Below are 26,240 nucleotides of genomic sequence, written 5' to 3'. Positions count from 1 at the left end.
CAACCAATGAAGTACTGTGAAGAGTAATCACCTTCGTCATGTAGGAAATGTGACAACCAATTTGTGCACAGCAAGCTTCCACCAGATGCCCTGATAATCTATTTCTGTGGTGTTGGTTTTACCAGGACACTAGGATTGACTCCCCTGGCCTTCTTCATAATAGTGCCTCGGACTCTCTTTTGTTCTTGTAAGAGGGCAAACAGGGCCTTTGTTTAACGTCTCCTCCAGAAATTCCTTTAATACTGCACTGAAACGTTGGCCTTGATTTTGCGTTTTAGGCTCTGGAAGGGGACTTTAACTCACGCTCTGATTCAGATGAGAGTGATATGCATTGAGCTATCGCTAACACTGCCCAGTTTAACAGTCTTCACTGGATAAACTATCCATCATATTACTTTTTGAGAGAATAATCACCCACCTTATAAGTTTTTATTTTACTTGTGTCTCCTGGTATATGAATTATTTAGCTCTGTCTAATTTACTTTACCTTCTGAAGCAGTCAACCATAAATATCTTCAAGTACCTTTAAGTATCTTCAAGGGGATTGAGCTCTTAAAACTATCCAAGTAAATGTTAAATGTTATGAGCGATGGCAAACACAGTTACAGACACTTACGTCCATTGACACAGATAGCCATGAAGAGTGATCCAGCCCCTCTCATCTGTGCACACTGTGTTAAAGACCTCTGGGCCCCAGGGGAAGTAGGGAAACACGTTGAATAAATTCTTCAGTTCAATTGGAGAGAGAACGCCATCATTATCCTGTGAGCAAGGAAATCACAGGTGAGACAGGAAACATGTCCCAAGAATCCTGCTCCCCTCCTTCCAAACATTCTGCAGGTCTCAGAAAAGCTACTTACTGCATCGTACTTGTCAAAGATTTGCTGCAGGAACATGTAGGTGCAGTGATTCAACTCAGTTGTACAGTTGTAAGGAACTCGCAACCTGCAAGGAAGTATGCAGCTGGTGAATTACAGATTCCTGCAAAGGTCCAAGCATTGATCTTGACAAGTTACTATAGCAATGACTGCCATTATGGGTAAAAAAAAATCAACATGTTGCATTGGTCTAAATCAAGCATGTGGGGCAGGGGAGGAGATACCCTCTTTGCATTAGAAACATTCAATTGTGTGGTTGGAGCTGATGATTGGGACACAAATTTGATCAAGTCTTTAATCCTCTGTTAACCCATTAGACCAATTCAAATCAATTTCTGAATCGATTCTACAATTCTCTTCTACAATTTGGGCTCAGATTCATGGAAAGTAGAAGCAACAGCCAACAAGAACAAATCATATAGTTCCTTTATCCCAAGCTCCACGTGAGGATCAGGAACCATCCATTAAACTTCTCAGTCTGCAGCATTAATTACTCTAATCTCTAGTCTTCCCACAAGATCAACAACTGGTGGTGTGCCTGATCTGACTTACAGACAGACACTCTGTGAAGCGTGACTGTAACACTATATCCTCAGCTTATTGCTACTTACGGAGGATGGAGGTAGTCGTCTGTCAGCTCCAAGGTATCGTCGTAGCCGAACTTCCGAAGAACAGTCCAGGTGGTTTCATGTCTTCCTCGTTGGATAAACAACATGTTCAAGAAAAGGAAACCTGGGATGGGGAAGGGGTGTCCAGGTTTAGTGAGATGTGAGCAGTGTACTTAAACTGACAGCTGTGCCTGTTTAAATCAGAAACCATCACTACCTTATTTAGCGAGAGTAAAATTTCACAGCCTTACACTCTGTATGACACACTGTAGTTCAGACACAAATTAACCAAGGCACAGTGAGGGATTCCTCAAGTTATTCATACATGAAATACAATCACAACTGTGCTGCTTTAAATAAGCAGTTGGGAGGAGGGGCAAGTGAGTTGAAGTGGGCTCGAAGGGTGCTGTGAGGAGAAATGCTGTGAACTGTACTAATGTCAGAATGACAAGCAGGATCTTCATCCTTAATTAGGACGGAGTCTTCAATGCAGTTGTGTTGTTTGGAGATAATGGCTACTCCCTACAGCCAATCCTGTATTACTGTCTTCAGGAAATGTTCTATTGGTTATTACTAGTTGCTTCAAATAATTATAAACATTTCATTTGAATATTGAACAGACATCCACTGAGCCTGTAAAGAGCTATCCAATCAACCTCACTTCACTGATCTTTCCCCATAGCCCTACAAATTCTTCCTTTTTAAAAATAAAGCTACCCCTACATGTTGGATCTGGTTCGTGCGTACTTTAATCAGAAGATAATTCTCTAAGAATGGGAGCTGAGATGTTATCTGCTAGTCTATTCTGAGGAATGAATTTCTTTTCACTCCATGATATATTTCAGGTCCACTCCACCGGCCCCAGTCAGCATTGTAAACCTCCCTAGGCCCCTGGACAGAAAGTTAACATTTAAATAAGAAACTATGTTATGTCAATTGTAAACCACTTACCACTTAAAGTCAGCCCATCATCCTGGATTCCATCAGACATGTTTTTCCAGACTACAGTTTTAACATCTTCTAAAGCTTGTGCGGATAAGGGGTTCTTGAAACAGTATTTCTGAATGAAGAAATCAGAAAGTATAGAACATAGATAGAAAAATACAGCACAGAACAGGTCCTTCGGCCCACGATGTTGTGCCGAACTTCTGTCCTAGATTAAGAACAAATTAGTCTATGCCCCATCATTCTACCGTAATCCATGTACCTATCCTATAGCTGCTTGAAGGTCCCTAATGTTTCCGACTCAACTACTTCCACAGGCAGTGCATTCCAAGCCCTCCCTACTCTCTGTGTAAAGAACCTACCTCTGACATCCCCCCTATATCTTCCACCATTCACCTTAAATTTATGTCCCCTTGTAATGGTTTGTTCCACCCGGGGAAAAAGTCTCTGACTGTCTACTCTATCTATTCCCCTGATCATTTTATAAACCGCTATCAAGTCGGCCCTCATCCTTCTCCGTTCTAATGAGAAAAGGCTGAGCACCCTCAACCTTTCCTCGTAAGATCTATTCTCCATTCCAGGCAACATCCTGGTAAATCTCCTTTGCACCTTTTCCAAAGCTTCCACATCCTTCCTAAAATGAGGCCACCAGAACTGCACACAGTACTCCAAATGTGGCTTTACCAAGGTTTTGTACAGCTGCATCATCACCTCAGGGCTCTTAAATTCAATCCCTCTGCTAATGAATGCTAGCACATCATAGGCCTTCTTCACAGCTCTATCCACTTGAGTGGCAACTTTCAAAGATCTATGAACATAGACCCCAAGATCTCTCTGCTCCTCCACATTGCCAAGAACCCTATCGTTAACCCTGTATTCCGCATTCATATTTGTCCTTCCAAAATGGACAACCTCACACTTTTCAGGGTTAAACTCCATCTGCCACTTTTCAGCCCAGCTCTGCATCCTATCTATGTCTCTTTGCAGCTGACAACAGCCCTCCTTACTATCCACAACTCCACCAATCTTCGTATCGTCTGCAAATTTACTGACCCACCCTTCAACTCCCTCATCCAAGTCATTAATGAAAATCACAAACAGCAGAGGACCCAGAACTGATCCCTCTGGTACGCCACTGGTAACTGGGCTCCAGGCTGAATATTTGCCATCCACCACCACTCTCTGACTTCTATCGGTTATCCAGTTCGTTATCCAACTGGCCAAATTTCCCACTATCCCATGCCTCCTTACTTTCTGCATAAGCCTACCATGGGGAACCTTATCAAATGTCTTACTAAAATCCATGTACACCACATCCACTGCTTACCTTCATAGTAAAGTCAAGTATGGTCAAGTATGTTGTGAGGTCAAACTGGGATGTGGATTAGCTCCTGAAATACTTGACCTCGGTTTGGGGTCTGTTTGAATTTACTCTGTGACAGCACCTGGTACCTGCACAGTTCCTGATCCAGTCCCCATTACACCTGGTGAGACTCCTGCAGTTGCTTGGCCATTCTCCATTACATATACTTGAGTTCCTACTCACTCTCTGGTCCAACCTCAACTGCAGCACCTCAATCTCTAGTTACCGGATCTGTCTACATTACACACATTGGGCAGCACGGTAGCACAGTGGGTAGCACTGTTGCTTCACAGCTCCAGGGTCCCAGGTTCAATTCCAGGCTTGGGTCACTGTCTGTGTGGAGTCTGCACATGTGTGTGTGGGTTTCCTCCGGGTGCTCCGGTTTCCTCCCACAGTCCAAAGATGTGCAGGTTAGGTGGATTGGCCATGATAAATTGTCCTTAGTGTCCAAAAAAAAACGTTAGCTGGGGTACTGGGATAGGGTGGAGTTGTGGCCTTATGTCGGGTGCTCTTTCCAAGTACCGGTGCAACTCGATGGGCCGAATGCCTCCTTCTGCACTGTAAATTCTATGAATCTATGATAATCCACATCACCCACCTTCATTCTCACACTTTGAACTGCTTCACTTACCACTGCTGCCTCACAGCGCCAGGGACCTGGGTTCAATTCCAGCCTTGGATGACTGTGTGGAATTTGCGCATTCTCTCTGTGTTTGTGTGGGTTTCCTCCGGGTGCTCTGGTTTCCTCCCACAGTCCATAGCTGTGCAGGTTAGGTGGATTGGCCATGCTAAATTGCCAAGATGTGCAGGTTAGATGGGGTTGCAGAGCTTGGGTGGGGGAGTGGGCCTAGGTAAGGTGTCCTTTCAGAGAGTTGGTGTAGACTCGATGGCCCAAATGGCATCTTTCTGCACTGTAGGAATTCAATGGCTCTAAGTGAGTCCCTTTTTCTAGATGACCTTTGAAGCGGGACTGCAGGCGAGCAAATCCCGTCTCATAGAAGTTTACAGCTCTGAAGCTGGTCATTAGCCTATTAATTGGATCATCCAAATTGCCCCATTCCCTTGCACATTCCCCATTGGGCCATCAAATGCGTCTTATCCAATTCCTTTTCAAAGATGCTACTGAATCTACTTCCACCAGCCTTTCATACAGCGTACAGCAGATCATACCAGCTCTCTCGAAAAGCATTCTCCACCCCGCCCTTCTGATTCCTTTGCCAATGATTTTGGAAGGGTAGCTTGGTACAGTAGCTGTATACTGTAGTAAAATCTAGTCAGAAATTATAGTTTGAAAACAATTTGGAGAAAACATTAGCAAATCTAAGGGCGGGATTCTCTCAGCCTGGGGCCGATCCGGAGAATCCCCACAACCGGCACAAATCGCGCCACACCGCTCCGACGCCGGCATGCGATTCTCCGCAGAGCAGAGAATCGGCGCCCTCGTGATTTGCGCGGCGCCAGTCGGGGGCCAATCTGTGCGGCCGGTCCACCGATTCTCGGCCCGGGATGGGCCGAGCAGCTGTCGTTAAAACGCCTAGTCCCGCCGACACCGTCCACACCTGCTCTCAGCCGGCGAGAACTCGGCGTGGAAGGGTCGGGTGGGGCGGCCTGTGGGGGGGCCTCCAATGTGGCCTGGCCTGCGAATGGGGCCCACCGATTGGCGGGCCGGCCTCTCTGGCTGGGTACCTCGTTTCTTCCGCGGCAGCCCCTGTAGTCCTGCGCCATGTTGCATCGGGGCCGGCGCGTTGAAGGAAGGCACTGTGCATGCGCGCGTTGGCGCCGGTGCCACTACACATGCGTGGATCCCGTGCTGCCGAGTTCGCGTCGGGATCAGCAGCTGGTGCGGCGTGAACTGCTCCAATGCCGTGCTGGCCCCTATTGCAGGCCAGAATTAGTCATGGGGTCGGCCCGTTCACGCCATTGTAAAACGCGACGGCGTTTACGATAGCGTGGACGCTCTGCCGCGGGATTAGAGAATCCCGCCCTAAATCTCTACATCTTGAGTTATAAAACTGTAGAATTTAATGCATAGGAAAGAACATAAGAACATAAGAACTAGGAGCAGGAGTCGACCATCTGGCCCCTCGAGCCTGCTCCGCCATTCAATGAGATCATGGCTGATCTTTTGTGGACTCAGCTCCACTTTCCGGCCCGAACACCATAACCCTTAATCCCTTTATTCTTCAAAAAACTATCTATCTTTACCTTAAAAACATGTAATGAAGGAGCCTCAACTGCTTCACTGGGCAAGGAATTCCATAGATTCACAACCCTTTGGGTGAAGAAGTTCCTCCTAAACTCAGTCCTAAATCTACTTCCCCTTATTTTGAGGCTATGCCCCCTAGTTCTGCTGTCACCCGCCAGTGGAAACAACCTGCCCGCATCTATCCTATCTATTCCCTTCATAATTTTAAATGTTTCTATAAGATCCCCCCTCATCCTTCTAAATTCCAACGAGTACAGTCCCAGTCTACTCAACCTCTCCTCATAATCCAACCCCTTCAGCTCTGGGATTAACCTAGTGAATCTCCTCTGCACACCCTCCAGTGCCAGTACGTCCTTTCTCAAGTAAGGAGACCAAAACTGAACACTGAAAGGGGTCAGACAGAGGTGGGTGAACAGCAGGAAGAGGGGGGATCAGACAGGGGATAGAAGGGGCAAAGTTATGAGGCTGCGGAATTCAATTCAAGATTAGTGACAGAGGCTGAAACTGTCAACTTTCAAGATTAGATTAAGAAATGGATGAAGAGGGCAGCATGGTGGCACAGTGGTTAGCACTGCAGCCTCACGGCACCGAGGTCCCAGGTTCGATCCCGGCCTTCGGTCACTGTCCGTGTGGTGTTTGCATATTCTCCCCGTGTTTGCATGGGTTTCGCCCCCACAACCCAAAGATATGCAGGGTAGGTGGATTGACTACACTAAATTGCCCCTTAATTGTAAAAAATGAATTGGGTACTCTAAATTTATTAAACAAAATAAGAAATGGATGAAGAAAAAAAGGGGTTTAAGGGACATGGGAACAGAGCGGGTAAATCAGATGAGGATTATTTGCTCATGTGAAGGGTAAACATTAACATGGCTTGGAATGGTTGATTGGTCGGTTTCCTTGTTGTACCCTCTATGTATTCTGTGCGTAATACTGAGGTATATAAAATATTAAACATGATAAAATAGGACTGAGTCAGCATGGCTTCGTCAAGGCGAGGTCATGTCTGACAAATCTGTTAGAATTCTTTGAGGAGGTAACAAGGGAGTTAAGACAAAGGAGAACCAGTAGACATGATCTAATTATATTTCCAGAAGGCCTTTGACAAGGCGACGTTTAGGAGGCTGTTAAATACGTTAAGAGCCCATGGTGTTAAAGGCATACTGGCATGGTGTAGAAGTCAACTATTTCCTAACACACCTGATAGATAAAAGATAGCTGTTTAGGATAAATATTAAGCCCCAGTTTTACCCATTTTAAATTAAGGATTTCAACACTCTCATAACCTCAGGTCATCTCAAAACATACAGCTTACAAAACAGCATGACACAGCATAATTCACTTTACTCCATTATTCTAGCAGGACAGTACAACATAAAAACAACAGAAACACAAAAAGAACCCGATACATGCAAAAGCAGTAGAGATTAAAACAAACACTTTAACTGAACTAATGAATACATTTTTCAAGACAGTGTCCAAGGACAGGGCAGGTTCTATAGCAACAGCATAGCAACGATACAGTAACATGAAGGCTCTATTGTTATAACAGCTAAGTCAGTAAAAGACCAGTTCAAACTGGTCTTGATAATAGCACAATATCATATTCCTTAACATACACAAGTATGCAGACACAAAACAATTAAAACTAATGTAGCATATTAAAGATGGATGGCTTGCCGTCAAATCCGATGTGTTTGAGTCGAACCAAACCAATTAGGATTATATTGAGATGTAATTAGATGGCTAAAGACAGATATGATACAATATAACTGTGAAGTTTCGGTCGTTCCGAAAGACGTGCTTGTTAGGCGAATTGGACATTCTGAATTCTCCCTCTGTGTACCTGAACAGGCGCCGGAATGTGGCAACTAGGGGCTTTTCACAGTACCTTCATTGGAGTGTTAATGTAAGCCTACTTGTGACTATAAAGATTATTATTACAAGTTTCATGGACATTTCCCCATTCCTAAAACAATTCTGAAGCTCACATTTTAACCAGTGAGGCAGTCCCCTCCACAGAAATTGTGCCGTTCTCTTTAAAAGACGCAATACCATTTCGGGGACGTTAAACTGGAATATTTGGTATCACAATGTGGTACATCGTTTGCCATCAGATTTCTCCTCTGACAAAGTTAGAATGAAAAATGAAATGAAATGAAAATGGAAATCGCTTATTGTCACGAGTAGGGTTCAATGAAGTTACTGTGAAAAGCTCCTAGTTGCCACATTCCGCGCCTGTTCGGGGAGGCTGGTACGGGAATTGAACCGTGCTGCTGGCCTGCCTTGGTCTGCTTTAAAAGCCAACGATTTAGCCCAGTGTGCTAAACCAGCCCCTAGATATATTTCACCCAACAGTTTCATGTTTTCTTCATGGACAGAGGATTGGCCGACTGGCAGAAGGTAAAGAGTGGGGATAAAGGGGTATTTTTCAGGATGGCAGCCGGTGGCTAGTGGTGTGCCTCAGGGATCGGTGTTGGGACCATAACTTTTCTCAATATACATTAATAATCTGGAAGAAGGAACTGAGGGCACTGCTGTTAAGTTTGCAGATGATACAAAGAAATGCAGAGGGACAGGTAGTATTGAGGAAGCAGGACAGCTGCAGAAGGACTTGCTCAGGCTAGGAGACTGGGCAAAGAAGTAGCAGATAGAATACAATGTGGAAAGGTGTGAGGTTATGTACTTTGGTAGGAAGAATGGAGGCATAGACTATTTTCTAAATGGGAAAAGGCTTCGGAAATCAGAAGCACAAAGGGACTAAAGTATCCTAGTTCAAGATTCTCTTAAGGTTAACGTGCAGGTTCAGTTGGCAGTTAGGAAGGAAAATGCAATGTTAGCAATTATTTTGAGCAGGCTGGAAAACAAGAGCAGGGATGTACTTCGGAGGCTGTATAAGGCTCTGGTCAGACCAGATTTGGAGTATTGTGAGCAGTTTTGGGCCTCGTATCTAAGGAAGGATGTGTTGGCCTTGGAAAGGGTCCAGAGGAGATTCACAAGCATTATCCCTGGAATGAAGAGCTTGTCATATGAGGAGCGGTTGAGGACTCCAGGGCCGGGATTCTCCCCTACCCGGCGGGGCGGGGGATCCCGGCGTGTTGGAGTGGCCGCACCTTTGGGGCGAAGCCCTCACATTGAGGGGCTAGGCCCGCACTGGAGTGGTTTCCACTCCGCCGGCTGGTGTGAACGGCCTTTGGCGCCACGCCAGCCGGGGCCGAAAGGACTTCGCCGGCCGGCGTAAGTCCCCGCATGAGCCAGAGCGTCAGCGGCTGCTGATGTCATATCGGCGCATGCGCAGGGGAGGGGGTCTCTTCCGCCTCAGCCATGGTGAAGACCATGGCGAAGGCGGAAGAAAAAGAGTGCCCCCACGGCACAGGCCTGCCCGCCGATCGGTGGGCCCCGATCACAGGCCAGGCCACCATTTGGGCACCCCCCCGGAGTCAGATCGCCCGCCCCCCCCCAGGACCCCGGCGCCCACCCGTGCCGCCAATCCCGCCGGTAAGAGATGTGGTTTCATCCACGCTGGTGGGAGAGGCTAGTCAGCGGCGGGACTTCGGCCCATCGCGGGCCACAGAATCGCCGCGGGGGTCCACCGACCGGCGCGATTCCCACCCCCGCCGAATCTCGGGGGGCGGAGAATTCGGGACAAGGCGGGATTGACATCGGCCCCGGGCGATTCTCCGACCCAGTTGGGGGGGGGGGGGGGGGGGGGGGGTCGGAGAATCCCGCCCCTGTTCTATACTCGTTGGGAATTTAGGAGGATGAAGGGGGCATCTCATTGAAGTTCACAGGATACTGAAAAGCCTATATAGAGTGGATGTGGAGAGGATGTTTCCACTAGTAAGAAACACTAGAACCCAAGGGCACAGCCTCAGACTGAAGGGACGATCCTTTAAAACTGAGATGAAGAAGAATTTCTTCAGCCAGAGGATGGTGAATCTGTGGAACTCTTTGCCGCAGAAGCTGTAGAGACCAAATCAATGAATGTGTTTAAGACTGAGATAGATAGGTTCTTGATTAATAAGAGGATCAGGGGTATGGGGAGAAGGCAGGAGAATGGGGATGAGAAACGTATCAATGATTGAATGGTTGAGCAGCCTCGATGGGCCGCAAGGCCAAATTCTACACAGACTTAAACATAGATAAAATAAAGACAGATTAAAATGTTACAGGTTAAAATATTAGGTTATAGGGCAGCACGTTGGCTCAGTGGGTTATCACTGCAGTCTCATGGCGCTGAGGTCCCAGGTTCGATCCCGGCTCTGGGTCACTGTCCGTGTGGAGTTTGCACATTCTCCCCGTGTTTGTGTTGGTTTCACCCCCACAACCCAAAGATGTGCAAGGTAGGTGGATTGAACACACTAAATTGCCCCTTAATTGGAAAAAAATTAATTGGGTATTCTAAAAAAAAATTTTAAAACAAAAAAAAATATTAGGTTATAAACAAATATAACAAAAATGTTTAGTCAAAGAGTGATAGGTTTTAGGATAAGTGAAGAACAATAATAGGGACAAAAATATTCAGAATATCGTAGCTCTAATCATTGGTGAACTAGAGATTGGTTCAAATACTCTTTTCTCATCCTGACTGAGAAATAAGCAGCACAAAGTCCATTAAGTTAACACATGCATTGTCCATTTGAATAATTACCTGAAAGAAGTTCATCTCTGTGTCATTGAGAATCTCATCATTATCCTGGTCGGAGATGTTGAAAATCCGCGTCAGGGCTTGAACACACGAAGGTTTTAGCTAAAACACACAGCTTCATCAGCCAGGGACAAATGAGCAATTTCACTGGGGCCAAATCCAGCCTGACCCCTTAAAACAATAATTGCTAGATAAAAGCTGGATACGGTATAGGCTGGAGATGTGCTGAGCAATTACGACTCCCACAAATTTGATGTACAAAATCAGCAACACAGAACCCTTCATTTTTCTGTGATTCCTTTCAGATGAATCAGTGAGCTTTTCCTTCCCACTTTTTGGCGTCTTCTGGCAGGGATACAGGCAATTATCACTGTGCCAACAATATAGGAGAGTGGCCTCTATTAAAAAATTAATTCTCAAAGTAAGGGTGGCATTTCTTGCCCAAACCTAGTTACTCTGAGAAGATGGTGGTGATGGGCCTTCTTCTTGAACCATTGCATTTGTTGTAGCAGTTTGATAGAACTGAGGGGCTGCTGGACCATTTCAGGGGGCAGTTAGGAATCAAGCACATCAGTATGGGACTAGAGTCACACACTGGTTCAGGCCAGGTAAGGATAATAGGTTTTCTCCCGTAAAGGTTCCATAAAGTGAACCAATCAGGTTTTTTAAATATAAGTTTTTCCCATTTTTATAGCCATAAATGCAACAAATAACAGAAGATTTGATGCAAAACGGGTACAGCACAAGGTTATTGCCAGCATAAATACAAGCAAAACAGTACAGACTAGATTGGAACACATCAGTTGAGGAACCAGAGACTCTAGCCTAAATGCCAGATCAATCCAACAATGAGATACCACAGCAAGTGAGCAAAGAGGGCAAGATCATGTTAACACAGAATACAGGTCATACACCCCAAAGCATAGAGATTCTGATTAACAACTTCAAATGGATTAAATGGAGTTGAATTAAGATGAATTCGCTCATGGAAAGCACAACACGAGCAAGTCAGCCAAAGTGGAGCCTATAAATTTAAGAAAGGGACCTCATACTTTACAAACCAATTAGGGTTAAGACAATTGGACGGCTTCATAGCCACTTTTACCCATACCACCTTTTTAAACTTCATAGTTTTTACAAATACTATATTTGAATTCTCAAATTGCCACAATGGGATTTGAACTCACGATCTCTGTAATTTACAGGGGATTAGACTTCCAGTTTTACCTCTCTCTCACCTACTGGATAGGCCAGTGCTCACAGTTTAAAAGCAATTCTGAAAACCTGCAACAGTCCTCGTAATAGTCGAACAGTTAATGTACCATTGGTGAAGCGTGAAGACCGGAAGGAGGGGCGGCATGGTGGCGCAGTGACTAGCACTGCTATCTCACGGTGCCGAGGATCCGGGTTCGATCCCGGCTCTGGGTCACTGTCCGGGTGGAGTTTGCACATTCACCCTCTGTTTGCGTGGGTTTCACCCCCACAGCCCAAAGATGTGCAGGGTAGGTGGATTGGCCACGCTAAATTGGCCCTTAATTGAAAAGAAAAGAATTGGATACTTTAAATTTTAAAAAGATGAAGGTCCCAGATCCATTAAATACAAGTTAATTCCTAAAAACATGCATTAAGCACAAAGAACGGTTTCTTTTGATAGCATCGCTTATGACCTCAGGGCACCCCAAAATCATTCTAAGTGTGGCAGACTGTTACTATTGGGGTACCCTAAGGATTAATGTTTGGTGGCAGACTGTGACTAGTGGGGTACCCTAAGGATTAATGCTTGGTGGCAGACAGTGACTAGAGGGGTACCCTAAGGATTAATGTTTGGTGGCAGACTGTGACTAGTGGAGTACCCTAAGGATTAATGCTTGGTGGCAGACAGTGACTAGAGGGGTACCCTAAGGATTAATGCTTGGTGGCAGACAGTGACTAGAGGGGTACCCTAAGGATTAATGTTTGGTGGCAGACAGTGACTATTGGGGTACCCTAAGGATTAATGCTTGGTGGCAGACAGTGACTAGTGGGATACCCTAAGGATTAATGCTTGGTGGCAGACTGTGACTAGTGGGGTACCCTAAGGATTAATGCTTGGTGGCAGACAGTGACTAGTGGGGTACCCTAAGGATTAATGCTTGGTGGCAGACAGTGACTAGTGGGGTACCCTAAGGATTAATGCTTGGTGGCAGACAGTGACTAGTGGGGTACCCTAAGGATTAATGCTTGGTGGCAGACAGTGACTAGTGGGGTACCCTAAGGATTAATGCTTGGTGGCAGACAGTGACTAGAGGGGTACCCTAAGGATTAATGCTTGGTGGCAGACAGTGACTAGTGGGGTACCCTAAGGATTAATGCTTGGTGGCAGACAGTGACTAGAGGGGTACCCTAAGGATTAATACTTGGTGGCAGACTGTAACTAGTGGGGTACCCTAAGGATTAATGCTTGGGCCCCAGCTATTCACAATCTAGATCAATAATTGGGATGTGCGGGTCAAATGTAATATTTCCAAGTTTGCTGGTGACACAAAACTTGGCGGGAATGTGAGTTGTGAGGAGAATGCAAAGAGGCTTCAAGGGGTTTTAGTCAGGCTCAGTGAGTTGACAAAAACATGGCAGACGGAACATAATGTGGAGAAATGTGAGGTTATCCACTTTGGTAGGAAAAACAAAACTGTAGACTATTTCTTAAATGGTGAAATATTAGGACGTGTTGATGTCCAAAGGAACCAGGGAGTCCTTGTTCAGAAGTCGGTATAAGCTAACATACTGATACAGCAAGTAATTAGAAAGGCAAATGGTATGTTGGCCATTATTGCAAAAGGAATTGAGTACAAGAGTACATATCTTGCTACAATTGTATACGAGCCTTGGTGATACCACACCTGGAGTATTATGTACAGTTTTGGTCTCCTTACCGAGGAAAGGATATACTTACAACAAAAGTTGCCCAGTCTGATCCCTGGGACGGTAGGACTGTTCTATGAGGAGAGTGGGCCTGTATTCTCCAGAGTTTAGAAGAATGAGTGGTGATCTCATTGAAGCATACAAAATTCTTACAGGGCTCAACAGGGTAGAGGGGAGGAATTTCTTCACACAGAGAGTGGTGAATCTTTGGAATTCTCTAGCCCAGAGAGCTGTTAAGGTTCAGTCATTAAGTATGTCCAAGACAGAGATCAATAGATTTCTAGATATTAAGGACAGTAAGGGATATGGGGATAGTGCAGGAAAATGGCACTGAGGTAAAAGATCAGCTGTGATTCAGGTGAATGGCAGAACAGGCTCAAGGTGCAAATGGACCCGATTGCTCCTATTTCCTATGTTTGGACATTCCAAAGCATTTTACAGTAAATAAAACATTATCACTGTTATAATTAAAATGCAACAGCCAATTTGGATTCAGCAAAACTCCACCAACATCAATGTGACAGTGATCAGACCATAGTGTCATAGAGTTTTACAGCACGGAAAGAGGCCCTTCAGCCCATCATGTCTGTACGACCATCAAATACCATTTTCCACCGCTTGGTTTGTAGCCTTGCATGCTATGTAGTTTCTTTCTTGTTAAATTTAGAGAACCCAATTCATTTTTTTTCCCAATTAAGAGGCAATTTAGCATGGCCAATTCACCTATCCTGCACATCTTTGGGTTGTGGGGGTGACACCCACGCAGACACAGGGAGCATGTGCAAACACCACACGGACAGTGACCCGGGGCTGGGATCGAACCCGGATCCTTAGTGCCATGAGGCAGCAGTGCTAACCACTGTGCCCCTTTGCTGTGTGGTTTCAAGTGTTCATCTGAATGCTTCTTAAATGTTGTGAGAGTTCCCACCTCTACCACCCTTTCAGGCAGTGAGCTCCAGATTTCCACTACCCTCTGGATGAAAAGATTTTTCCTGAAATCCCCTCCAAATCTCCTGCCCCTTACTTTAAATCTATGCCCCCTGGTTATTGACCCCTCTACTAAGGAGAAAGGTTTCTTCCTGTCTACTTACTTATGTCCCGTATAATTTTATAAACGTCAAGTAGGTCCCCCCTGCCCCCTTCTCTGCTCCAAGGAAAACGAGCCCAGCCGAGCCAGTCCCTCTTCATAGCTGGTATTTTGAGGCGTTGCTGAGGGACAAATATGGGCCAGGACACCATATGTATGGTTCCGTGGGATCCATTACAATCACAGGAGGCACACAGGGCTTCGGTTTAATGCCTCATTCAAAAGACGATGCCATCAACATTTTATTGGCTTCAGGTTGCATTTCTTTGGTGGCATGCAGCCAAAGAGGAATGTGGGCAGTGTACAAGAGAGTTGGGCTCAAGGGCACGTAGTTCTGTCCAAAGGAAAGTAGCGTTACCTCAGGTGTTGTTACCTGTTTATCTTCTGGATTGTAAAGGGGTGCAGTTGGGTGCAGAACAGCCTTCTGGGCGTAGAAGAACAGCTCTGAAATATTCTTCAGATTTTTAGCAGAACACTGCAAGAAACAAAGAAGCATAATGTGTGAAACCGTGGTACAGGTAGAGTGGGAGAGAGGGAGAGATGGGAGGACAGCAGAGCCAGATGGACATACGTCATGAAGGAAGCTTTTCCCAGCAGCCTCCCCTCCTGCCCATTAAGCAAGTGTGAATATAGTAAGCTGACTGAAGTGAGACACATCACTAATAATTTATTGAGATCAGAATTCAATGTATCAGGAATTCAAAGTGAGAATCTGCATTCTAGTTCCTCACGATGGAACCAATTGGATATCCTGGGCACTGGTTATTGGGAGTGGTTTACTGCCTCTTAATGGGTGGGAAGGTGGGTCCCAAAGATTTAAGTTCACAGCAGCCTTCTATTAAAGAGCTTGCAGCCGCGTGTTTGCCAAGCAGTGGACACTAAGCTGTCAGAATTGTTACCAAAACTCTAGTTCACTCAGTCTTTAAGGAAGGAAACCTGATTCCTTAGCTGGTCTTTATAATAATCACAAGTAGGCTTACATTAACTCTGCAATGAAGTTACTGTGAAAATCCCCTCGTCGCCACACTCTGTTCAGGTACTCCAAGAGAGAATTCAGAACGTCCAATTCACCTAACAGCACGTCTTTCGGGACTTGTGGGAGGAAACCGGAGCACCCGGAGGAAACCCACGCAAACACGTGCAGACTCCGCACAGACAGTGACCCAAGCCAGGAATTGAACCTGGGACCCTGGCGCTGTGAAGCAACAGTACTGGGCCTCCAGTCCAACACCAACATGGCTGACTCTCAATGCCCTCTGAAGTGGGTGAGCAACTCATTCAGTTGTAAGACCACCTTGTTCGAGCAAAAAGGGATGGGCAATAAATGCTGTCCTCACCAGTGGACTGCAGGGAGGATGAGCAAACTGACCATGGCAAACTGTCTGGGGGTCATTCAAGTAGGGGAGTTAAAGGGAATGTGGCAGAAGTAGTAGGTGACAGTCACTTAGGGATATAGATACTGTTCTCTGCAGCAAAGATTGTGAGTGCTGAAGATTGTTTACCTCTCTGATGCCAGGGTTAAGGACATCCCCTTGGAGCTGGAGAGAAGGTTGGAGAGGGAGGGGAAGGATCCAGTTGTCATGATCCATGTGGCTATCAACAACATAAGTAGGGATAAGAAAGAGGTTCTGCTCAGGGAGTATAAGCAGTTAAGGGACAATTTAAAAGACAGCATCACAAATGTAGTAAAAGCAAATAACTGCGGATGCTGGAATCTGAAACAAAAGGGAAAATGCTGGAAAATGTCAGCAGGTCTGGCAGCATCTGTAGGGAGAGGAAAGAGCTAATGTTTCGAGTCCAATGACAAAGACAATGACAATGACAAAGAGTCATTGGACTCGAAACGTTAGCTCTTTTCTCTCCCTGCAGATGCTGCCAGACTTGCTGAGATTTTCCAGCATTTTCTCTTTCATCACAAATGTAATAATCTCTGAATTACTTCTTTTTTTTTTTTTTTTTTTAAATTTTTTTATTGGAATTTTTTGCAGAAAATATAACAAAAAGTATAGCAAAAAGCAGTAATATGCAACTAACAGCCCCATAACACCCACAATTCCCCCCATACCGTAACATCACATGTATCACATTCCCCCACCCCCCCCCCAAACAAGAGAACTTCACCATAAATTAAAATTAGATAAATCAAATTTAAATAAAATAAGCTAACATAATCAACGCCCCCCCCCCCCGGGTTGCTGCTGCTACTGTCCCAGTACCCTATCGTTGAGCCAGAAAGTCGAGGAAAGGTTGCCACCGTTTAAAGAACCCTTGCACCGATCCTCTCAGGGCGAATTTAACCTTCTCAAGCTTAATAAAGCCCGCCATGTCATTGATCCAGGTCTCCAAGCTTGGGGGCCTCGCGTCCTTCCACTGTAGCAAAATCCTTCGCCGGGCTACTAGGGACGCAAAGGCCAGCACACCGGCCTCTTTCGCCTCCTGCACTCCCGGCTCTACCCCAACCCCAAAGATCGCGAGTCCCCATCCTGGCTTGACCCTGGATCCCACCACCCTTGACACCGTCCTCGCCACCCCCTTCCAGAACTCCTCCAATGCCGGGCATGCCCAGAACATATGGGCATGGTTCGCTGGACTCCCCGAGCACCTGGCACACCTATCTTCACCCCCAAAGAACCTATTCATCCTCGTCCCAGTCATGTGGGCCCTATGCAGCACCTTGAATTGGATGAGGCTAAGCCGCGCACACGAGGAGGAAGAATTTACCCTCTCCAGGGCATCAGCCCATGTCCCGTCTTCGATCTGTTCCCCCAGTTCCCCCTCCCACTTCGTTTTCAGCTCCTCTACTGACGCCTCTTCCTTCTCCTGCATAAGCTTGTAGATATCGGATATCTTCCCCTCCCCGACCCAGACCCCCGAGAGCACCCTGTCACTCACCCCCTTCGCGGGGAGCGCAGGGAATCCCTCCACCTGCCGTCTAGCAAATGCCTTTACCTGCAGATATCTAAACATGTTTCCCGGCGGGAGCCCAAATTTCTCTTCCAACTCCCCCAGGCTCGCAAACCTTCCGTCGATAAACAGGTCCTTCAGCTGTCTAATGCCCGCTCTATACCATCCCCGAAATCCCCCATCCATGTTCCCCGGGACGAACCTATGGTTCCCCCTTAACGGAGCCTCCATCGAGCCCCCCACTTCTCCCCTATGTCTCCTCCACTGCCCCCAAATCTTGAGGGTAGCCGCCACCACCGGACTCGTGGTATACCTCGTGGGAGGGAGCGGCCACGGCGCCGTTACCAGGGCCCCCAGGCTTGTATCCCCACAGGACGCTCTCTCCATCCGTTTCCATGCTGCCCCCTCCCCCTCCATCACCCACTTACGCACCATCGACACGTTGGCCGCCCAGTAATACCCCGAGAGGTTGGGCAACGCCAGCCCCCCCCCATCCCTACTCCGCTCCAAGAAGACCCTCTTCACCCTTGGGGTGCCATGCGCCCAAACAAATCCCATGATGCTGCTGGTCACTCTTTTAAAAAAGGCCCTAGGGATAAAGATGGGCAAGCACTGGAAGAGGAACAAGAACCTCGGGAGAACCGTCATTTTGACGGATTGCACTCTGCCCGCCAGCGATAGCGGCACCATGTCCCACCTTTTAAATTCCTCCTCCATCTGTTCCACTAGTCTGGTGAAGTTAAGCTTATGAAGAGCCCCCCAACTCCTGGCCACCTGCACCCCCAGGTACCTGAAACTCTTCACTGCCCTCCTGAAGGGGAGCCTCCCAATTCCCTCCTCCTGATCTCCCGGGTGCACTACAAATACCTCGCTCTTTCCTAAGTTCAGCTTATAGCCCGAGAAGCCCCCAAATTCCGCTAACAGTTCCATCACCCCCGGCATTCCCCCCTCTGGGTCCGCCACATATAACAGCAGGTCGTCTGCATACAGCGATACCCGGTGCTCCTCCCCCCCCCGCACCAGACCCCTCCACTTCCCTGACTCCCTCAACGCCATGGCCAGCGGTTCAATCGCCAGTGCAAAGAGCAGGGGGGACAGGGGACACCCCTGCCTGGTCCCACGATAAAGCCTAAAATACTCCGATCTCCTTCCATTCGTGACTACACTCGCCATCGGCGCCGCGTAAAGCAGCCTCACCCATTTGATGAATCCCTCCCCAAATCCAAACCTCTCCAGCACCTCCCATAGGTACCCCCATTCAACTCTATCAAACGCCTTCTCTGCATCCAGCGCCACCACTATCTCCGCCTCCCCCTCCACTGCCGGCATCATGATAACATTGAGCAGTCTCCGCACATTCGTGTTGAGCTGCCGCCCCTTGACAAACCCTGTCTGATCTTCATGAATTACCTCTGGCACACAATCCTCTATCCTGGTAGCCAGGATCTTCGCCAGCAACTTAGCGTCTACGTTAAGGAGTGAAATAGGCCTATATGATCCGCACTGCAAGGGGTCCTTATCCCGTTTTAGGATCAAAGAGATCAGTGCCCGCGACATCGTCGGGGGCAAAGCCCCCCCCTCCCACGCCTCATTGAAAGTTCGCACCAGCAGGGGACCCACCAGGTCCGCATATTTTTTGTAAAATTCTGCCGGGAACCCGTCCGGCCCCGGGGCCTTACCTGACTGCATTTGCCCGATCCCCCTGACTAGCTCCTCCAACTCTATCGGCGCCCCCAGCCCCTCAACCAGCCTCTCTTGAACCCTTGGGAAACATAGCCTGTTCATGAAGCTCTCCATCCCCTCTCTCCCCCTCGGAGGTTCCGACCGGTACAATCCCTCGTAAAAGTCCCTAAAGACCCCGTTTACTTCTGTCCCCTTCTGCACTACATTTCCACCCCCATCCTTCACTCCCCCAATTTCCCTAGCCGCATCTCGCCTACGGAGCTGATGCGCCAACATCCTGCTCGCCTTCTCTCCATACTCATATACCGCACCCTGCGCCCTCCTCCACTGTGTCTCCGCCTTTCTGGTGGTCAGCAAGTCAAAATTGGCCTGCAACCTGCGCCGTTCTCCCAGCAACCCTTCCTCCGGTGCCTCCGCATATCTCCTGTCCACCTCCAGAAGCTCTCCCACCAGTCTCTCCCTCTCCTTCCTCTCCTTCCTTTCCCTGTGGGCCCGGATGGAGATCAGCTCCCCCCGGATCACTGCTTTCAGAGCCTCCCAGACCATCCCCACCTGGACCTCCCCCGTATCATTGGTAACCAGATACCCCTCAATGCTTCTCCGAACCCTCTTGCACACCTCCTCCTCCGCCAGCATCCCCACATCCAGGCGCCAGAGCGGGCGCTGGTCCCGCGCCTCCCCCATCTCCAGATCAATCCAGTGCGGGGCATGGTCCGAAATCGCTATGGCCGAATACTCGGCATCCTGCACCCTCGGGATCAACCCCCTGCTCAGGACAAAAAAGTCTATCCGGGAATAAACCCTATGGACGTGAGAGAAAAAGGAATACTCCCGCGCTCTCGGTCTCCCAAACCTCCAGGGATCCACCCCTCCCATCTGGTCCATGTATCCCCTCAGCACTTTGGCCGCCGCCGGTCTCCTACCCGTCCTTGAACTGGACCGGTCCAGTGTGGGATCCAGCACTGTGTTAAAATCTCCCCCCATGATCAGGCCCCCTGCCTCCAGGTCCGGGACGCGGCCCAACAAGCGCCTCATGAAGCCAGCATCATCCCAATTCGGGGCATATACGTTCACCAGCACCACCTTCTCTCCCTGCAGCCTACCCCTCACCATGATATATCTGCCCTCCTTGTCCGACACCACCTCAGCCGCCTCAAACGCCACCCTCTTCCCCACTAGAATCGCCACCCCCCCGGTTCTTTGCGTCCAATCCTGAATGATAAACCTGCCCCACCCACCCCTTCCTCAGACGGACCTGGTCCGCCACCTTCAGGTGGGTCTCCTGGAGCATAGCCACGTCCGCCTTCAACCCCCTTAGATGGGAGACCACCCTGGTTCTCTTAACCGGCCCGTTCAGCCCCCTCACGTTCCAGGTAATCAGCCGGATCAGAGGGCAACCCGCCCCCCTCCCCTGCCGACTAGCCATAGCTTGGCAGATGTTCGCCCCAGGCCAGCATACCCCGCTCGACCCGTTCCCCATGGCGATAGCGCCTCTCCTCTTCCCCCCCGGCCCTCATCGGCTCCTTCCTAGTCGTTCCAGCAGCAACCCGGTATCCCCCCCCACCCCCCCTCCCCCCCCCAGGCTAGGACCCCTCCTAGCCGCGACGCACCCTCCATGGTACTTCCGTGAGTCAGCTGACTTCTGCTGACCCCGGCAGCTCCCGCCAAAACCTATCCCCTCCCGGCTTGGGGTCATCCCCCTCTTGCCACACCTCCTTGGCATTATTGCAGCGCGGGAAAAAAGACCCGTAGAGGCCCTTCCCCCATCGCAAGCTCCACCCCCCGCCCCGCAGCGCGGGAAACCAGAGGAAAGCCCGCGCTTTCACAATGCCACACCCCATCCTTCTGACGCAGTTCCCCAAAATCCAGTTTCCCCTCAATCCCCAGCCCCGTACAGAAGAGAACATATAGAACACAAACCCCCAACACTCCCCACCTACCCCACAACCATACCCAACAGACAAACCCACCCGTAAACAGAGCAAAAAGAAAACCAGCATACATAACACACATTTCGAAGTTGAAAAAGTTGAAACAGTTGGAACAAAACAGCCACAGCGGAAACAACGCCGGCCAAAGTATGTTCCCAGGCCCTAGTTCAAGTCCAGCTTCTCCGCCTGTACAAAGGCCCACGCCTCCTCCGGGAACTCGAAGTAGTGGTGCCGGTCCTTGTATGTCACCCACAGGCGCGCAGGCTGCAGCATTCCAAACCTGACCTGCTTAGCATGAAGCACCGCCTTCGTCCGGTTGAACCTGGCCCGCCGCTTAGCCACTTCCGCACTCCAGTCCTGGTAGATCCTCACTACCGAATTCTCCCATTTACTGCTCCTCTCTTTCTTGGCCCAGCGCAGCACACACTCCCGGTCACTGAATCGGTGGAACCGCACCAGCACCGCCCTCGGGGGCTCATCTGCCTTGGGCCTCCTGGCCATCACTCTGTGCGCTCCCTCGAGCTCCAGGGGCAAATGGAAGGACCCTGCTCCCATCAACGAGCTCAACAACGTGGTCACATACGCCGGGAGATCCGACCCCTCCAGCCCCTCCGCCAGGCCCAGGATCCTCAGATTCTTTCGCCTCGTGCGAACGTCCAGCTCCTCCAAGCGGTCCTGCCACTTTTTATGAAGTGCCTCGTGCAACTCCACTTTCCCAACGAGGACCACGGCCTCCTCCTCTCTTTCAACGGCCTGCCGCTGCAACTCCCGAATAGACTCCTCCTGTGCCGCCTGGGTCCCAAGCAGCTTGGTCGCAGTTGCATTCATGGAGTCCAGCAGCTCAGCCTTCAGCTCAGCAAAACAACGTAGGAGCGTGGCCTGTTGCCCCTGCGCCCACTTCCACCAGTCCTCGGGTGTTGCGCCGGCCGCCATTTTGTTTTTCTTCCCACGTTTTTTTTGGGGCGTTTCTGCAGCCTTTTTCACCATATAGTGTGGGGCAAGTTCTTCCAGGCACCTTCCCCCACCGGGATATGTAGCAACAGCACTGTTTGGGGCCCTCAAAACGGCCCAAAAGCCCTTAAATAGCGGGAGCGCCGGCCGCCATTTTGTTTTTTTTCACCCGTTTTTTGGGGGGCGTTACTGCAGCCTTTTTCACCAGATAATGTGGGGCAAGTTCTTCCAGGCACCTTCCCCCACTAGGATGTGTAGAAACAGCGCCGTTTGGGGCCCTCAAAACGGCCCAAAAGTCCCTAAATAGCAGGAGTGCCGGCCGCCATTTTGTTTTTCTTCCCCCGTTTTTTGGGGGGAGTTACTGCAGCCTTTTTCTTCTTCCCACTCCAGGTGAGCACCATATAGTGTGGGGCAAGTTCTTCCAGGCACCTTCCCCCACCGGGATGCGTAGAAACAGCTCCGTTTGGGGCCCTCGAAACGGCCCAAAAGTCCCTAAATAGCAGGAGCTGCCGAATGTGTGGCTTAGCTCCGCATAGCCGCAACTGGAAGTCTCTGAATTACTTCTTGAGCTACAAGCAAATTGGCATCGGAAAAATAAGATCAGAGAGATGAATGCATAGCTCAAATAGTACTGTGGGAGAAATGGGTTTCAATTCATGGGGCAGTGGTACCAGTACTGGGGGAAAAGGGAGCTGTTTCATTGGGATGGGCTTCACTTGAACCACAATGAGATCAGTGTCCTGTGACTCGAATCAAATTGAGGCCACAATCAGATAAGCCATGATCTTATTGAATGGCGAAGTAGGCTCAATGGGCCAGATGGCCAACTTCCGCTCCTTATGTTCAATGGCGCTCACATCCGAGAACAATGTTTTTAAAAATGTGTTTATATTACTGGGACGACCATCTAATGATTTCCTGGTATTGCAGTCCCTAGAATGAGAGATTTTCACATTGCATGTCTCACCTCCACACAGGTCTCAATTTCCATGAATTGGTTCATGATAGGTAGAATCGTTTCCATGGAGCTGGCTCCTTGCAGGTCTGATTTGTTACCTACCAGGATCACTGGAATTCTGGGAAAAACAAATGAGAAAGCAGACAAAAGAGCAAGACTAAAAATAAACATTTGATAGAAACATGTGCCAATAAAACAACTGGCACATGTCTCTATAGGCACCACCTATAGTCTCCACAGTTCAATAACTCAAATTTCAAGTATGCCCTTTCCTTAACACATTGTAATAAACAACAACGTACAATTATAAAGTGCCAGGGCGACATGGTGGCGCAGTGGTTGGCACTGCCGCCTTACGACGCCAAGAATGACCTGCTCCTGTTTCTATAATTACCACTATTAGTTTGCAGCACTGGGGAAGCACAGATAAAATTGCCACTTCCCATAGTAGTTGCAGTCAGCTGGAGATAAAGTGGACTTACCTGTTGCCCTTTTCAGTCCTGCCATTTACCAAAGGTATCCATTTACTCTGGATCTGGAAAACACCAGCAAGAAAACAGTTTGAAACTGAGTACAACAAAACAATCCGGGATGGGGAATGCTATATTAACTGCTTCAAGAGGGTGGCATGGTGGTGCAGTGGCTAACACTGCTGCTTCATGGCGTCGAGGACCCGGTTCAATCCCGGCCCGGTGACATTGTCCATGTGGAGTTTGCACATTCTCCCCATATGTTCTATCAAATGGTCATTGGATAGGCATATGGACGATAAGGGAATAGTGTAGAGGGAATAGGGTTTCACAGGACGGTGCAACATCGTGGGCCGAAGGGCCTGTACTGCGCTGTAATGTTCTATGTTCTACATTTGCGAGGGTTTCGTCCCACAACACATATATTGATATATTTTTTTAATTAACCGCTTCCATGAGTCACAGCACATTCGAACCATTTACTCCAGCAAATTTCAGTGCTTGTTTCACTGGTTCTTGCATTCTCCATTAAACCCTCATTGAATCAGATCAATTTTATTTCACCATTGGGGATCCAACTGGCATTTTATCCCATTTTCAAAGTACTTTCCCCATTTTCTCACACCTCTAATAATAATAATAATTTATATTTTAATTGGGTGTGTACAGGAATGAGATAGAAAATCTGGTGAACTGGTACGATGATAATAATCTCTCCCTCAATGTCAACAAAACAAAGGAGATTGTTATCGACTTCAGGAAGCGTAGTGGAGAACATGCACCTGTCTACATCAATGGGAACGAAGTTGAAAGCGTCGGGAGCTTCAAGTTTTTAGGTGTACAGATCACCAACAGCCTGTCCTGGTCCTCCCATGCTGACACTGTAGTTAAGAAAGCCCACCAACGACTCTACTTTCTCAGAAGGCTAAGGAAATTTGGCATGTCAGCTACGACACTCACCAACATTTACAGATGCACCATAGAAAGCATTCTTTCTGGTTGTATCACAGCTTGGTAAGGAGCCTGCTCTGCCCAAGACCGCAGGAAATTACAAAAGGTCGTGAATGCAGCCCAGTCCATCACACAAACCATCCATTGACTCTATCTATAATTCCCGCTGCCTCAGAAAGGCAGCCAGCATAATTAAGTACCCTACGCACTGACTTCCGGTGGCGGCTATGAGGGAGTAAGTCACACATTTGGTGGCTGTCGCTCCGCTCTGACTTTAAGACCTTTTCCCCCGACTTTTTTGAACTTTTGAGCGCTGGAGTGAAAAGCAATAGCACTCTAGATCTGAATCCATACAGAGTTGTATGGACTTGAGGAGCAGAAGGGAGCAAAAACAGGCGAAGAAGGGGCTGAACAAAGGTGGTGTGGAAGCTCAAGTGGGAGGAAAGATGGCCGATGAACGGACTACGGTTAGCGATGTCGTTCGGCATGCTCTTTTATTTAAAATTGGGGGTGTTCTTGTGTTTGTGTTTGCCTGTTTGAAAGTTTTAAAGTTAAATCGAAAGTGATAGTTAAAGTTTAAGTTGTTGGGTGCTGAGGGGCTGTTACGGGTTCTCTTTGCTTTTTTTTCTCCTGGGTATGTTGCTTTGTTCTTTGTTTGTTTTCTCTCTGTCTCGGTCCCAGAACGATTGCTCGAACAAGGCTGTTCTGGGGAGGTGGTGTTGATGGGGGGGGCGCCTCCAACCAGGCTGATCACTTGGAATGTTAGAGGGTTAAACGGGCCGGTCAAGAGGATACGTGTGTTCGCGCACTTACGGGCTCTGAAGGCGGATGTAATGTTACTGCAGGAGACACATTTGAAAGTGGTGGACCAGATTAGATTACAGAAGGGCTGGGTAAGCCAGGTCTTCCATTTGGGGCTTGACGCTAAGACCAGAGGGGTCGCGATCATGATTAACAAACGGGTTAAATTTAAGGCGGACAGCACAGTTGCGGATGGGGGTGGTAGATTTCTTATGATCTGGGGCAAGCTTGAGGGGGTGAAGGTGGTCCAAGTGAATGTTTACACTCCAAACTGGGATGATGTAGATTTCATCAAAAGGCTGCTGGGGAAAATCCCCGACTTGCATTCGCACAAGTTGATTATGGGTGGGGACTTTAATACAGTCCTCAACCCCGACCTCGACCAGTTGTGCTCCAGAACGAGCAGGGTCCCGGCAATGGCAAGAGAACTGAGAGGGTTCATGGAACAAATGGGGGGGGGTAGACCCCTGGAGAGTCAGCCCGCCGACGGGGAAGGAGTTCTCGTTCTATTCACATGTTCACAAGGTTTATTCTCGTATTGACTTCTTTATTATGAGTAGGGACTTTTTGGAGGGGGTGAGGGATACTGAATACTCGGCGATCACTATTTCGGACCATGCTCCACATTGGGTCGACCTGCTGGTCTGCAAAGAAAGTTATCAGTGCCCACAATTGATGTTAGAGGTGGGACTGTTGGCAGAGGAGAGGGTGTGTGAGAGAGTGGGGAAATGCATGCAGGACTACCTGCAGGTCAACGATACAGGGGAAGTCTCAGCAGCGGTGCTCTGGGAGGCGCTGAAGACGGTGGTGAGGGGGGAACGGATCTCAATCTGAACCCATAGGGACAGAACGGATAGGGCAGAGATGGACAGACTGGTGCAGGAGATGACACGGACGGATAGGGAATATGCGGACTCCCCGAGGGCAGAGCTACTTAGGGAACGACGGAGACTGC

At 48.4% G+C, this 26,240-nt stretch overlaps 1 protein-coding gene across 4 annotated transcripts in view; it reads right to left on the bottom strand.

Annotated features, from left to right (window-relative positions):
- rhot2 (ras homolog family member T2) overlaps positions 1-26,240 on the bottom strand; it is a 64,300-nt gene that overhangs the window by 14,425 nt on the left and 23,635 nt on the right. For 3 of the 4 annotated variants that reach the window (XM_038819677.1, XM_038819680.1, XM_038819679.1), the window contains 8 exons: positions 23,546-23,598; positions 23,073-23,181; positions 15,010-15,111; positions 10,652-10,750; positions 2,438-2,546; positions 1,490-1,610; positions 861-945; positions 617-762 (listed from right to left, as the gene is read on the bottom strand). In XM_038819677.1, coding sequence (XP_038675605.1) covers positions 617-762; positions 861-945; positions 1,490-1,610; positions 2,438-2,546; positions 10,652-10,750; positions 15,010-15,111; positions 23,073-23,181; positions 23,546-23,598 — 824 coding nt within the window. Of the gene's footprint in view, positions 1-616; positions 763-860; positions 946-1,489; positions 1,611-2,437; positions 2,547-10,651; positions 10,751-15,009; positions 15,112-16,138; positions 16,230-23,072; positions 23,182-23,545; positions 23,599-26,240 lie in introns of those variants that run through there. The other variant, XM_038819678.1, reaches the window with a different exon arrangement.

Source organism: Scyliorhinus canicula, chromosome 15 (assembly GCF_902713615.1).
Source record: "Scyliorhinus canicula chromosome 15, sScyCan1.1, whole genome shotgun sequence".
Classification (NCBI taxonomy): Eukaryota; Metazoa; Chordata; class Chondrichthyes; order Carcharhiniformes; family Scyliorhinidae; genus Scyliorhinus; species Scyliorhinus canicula.
Note: the sequence above shows the minus strand (reverse complement) of the source record. Positions and strands in the feature narration are given on the sequence as shown.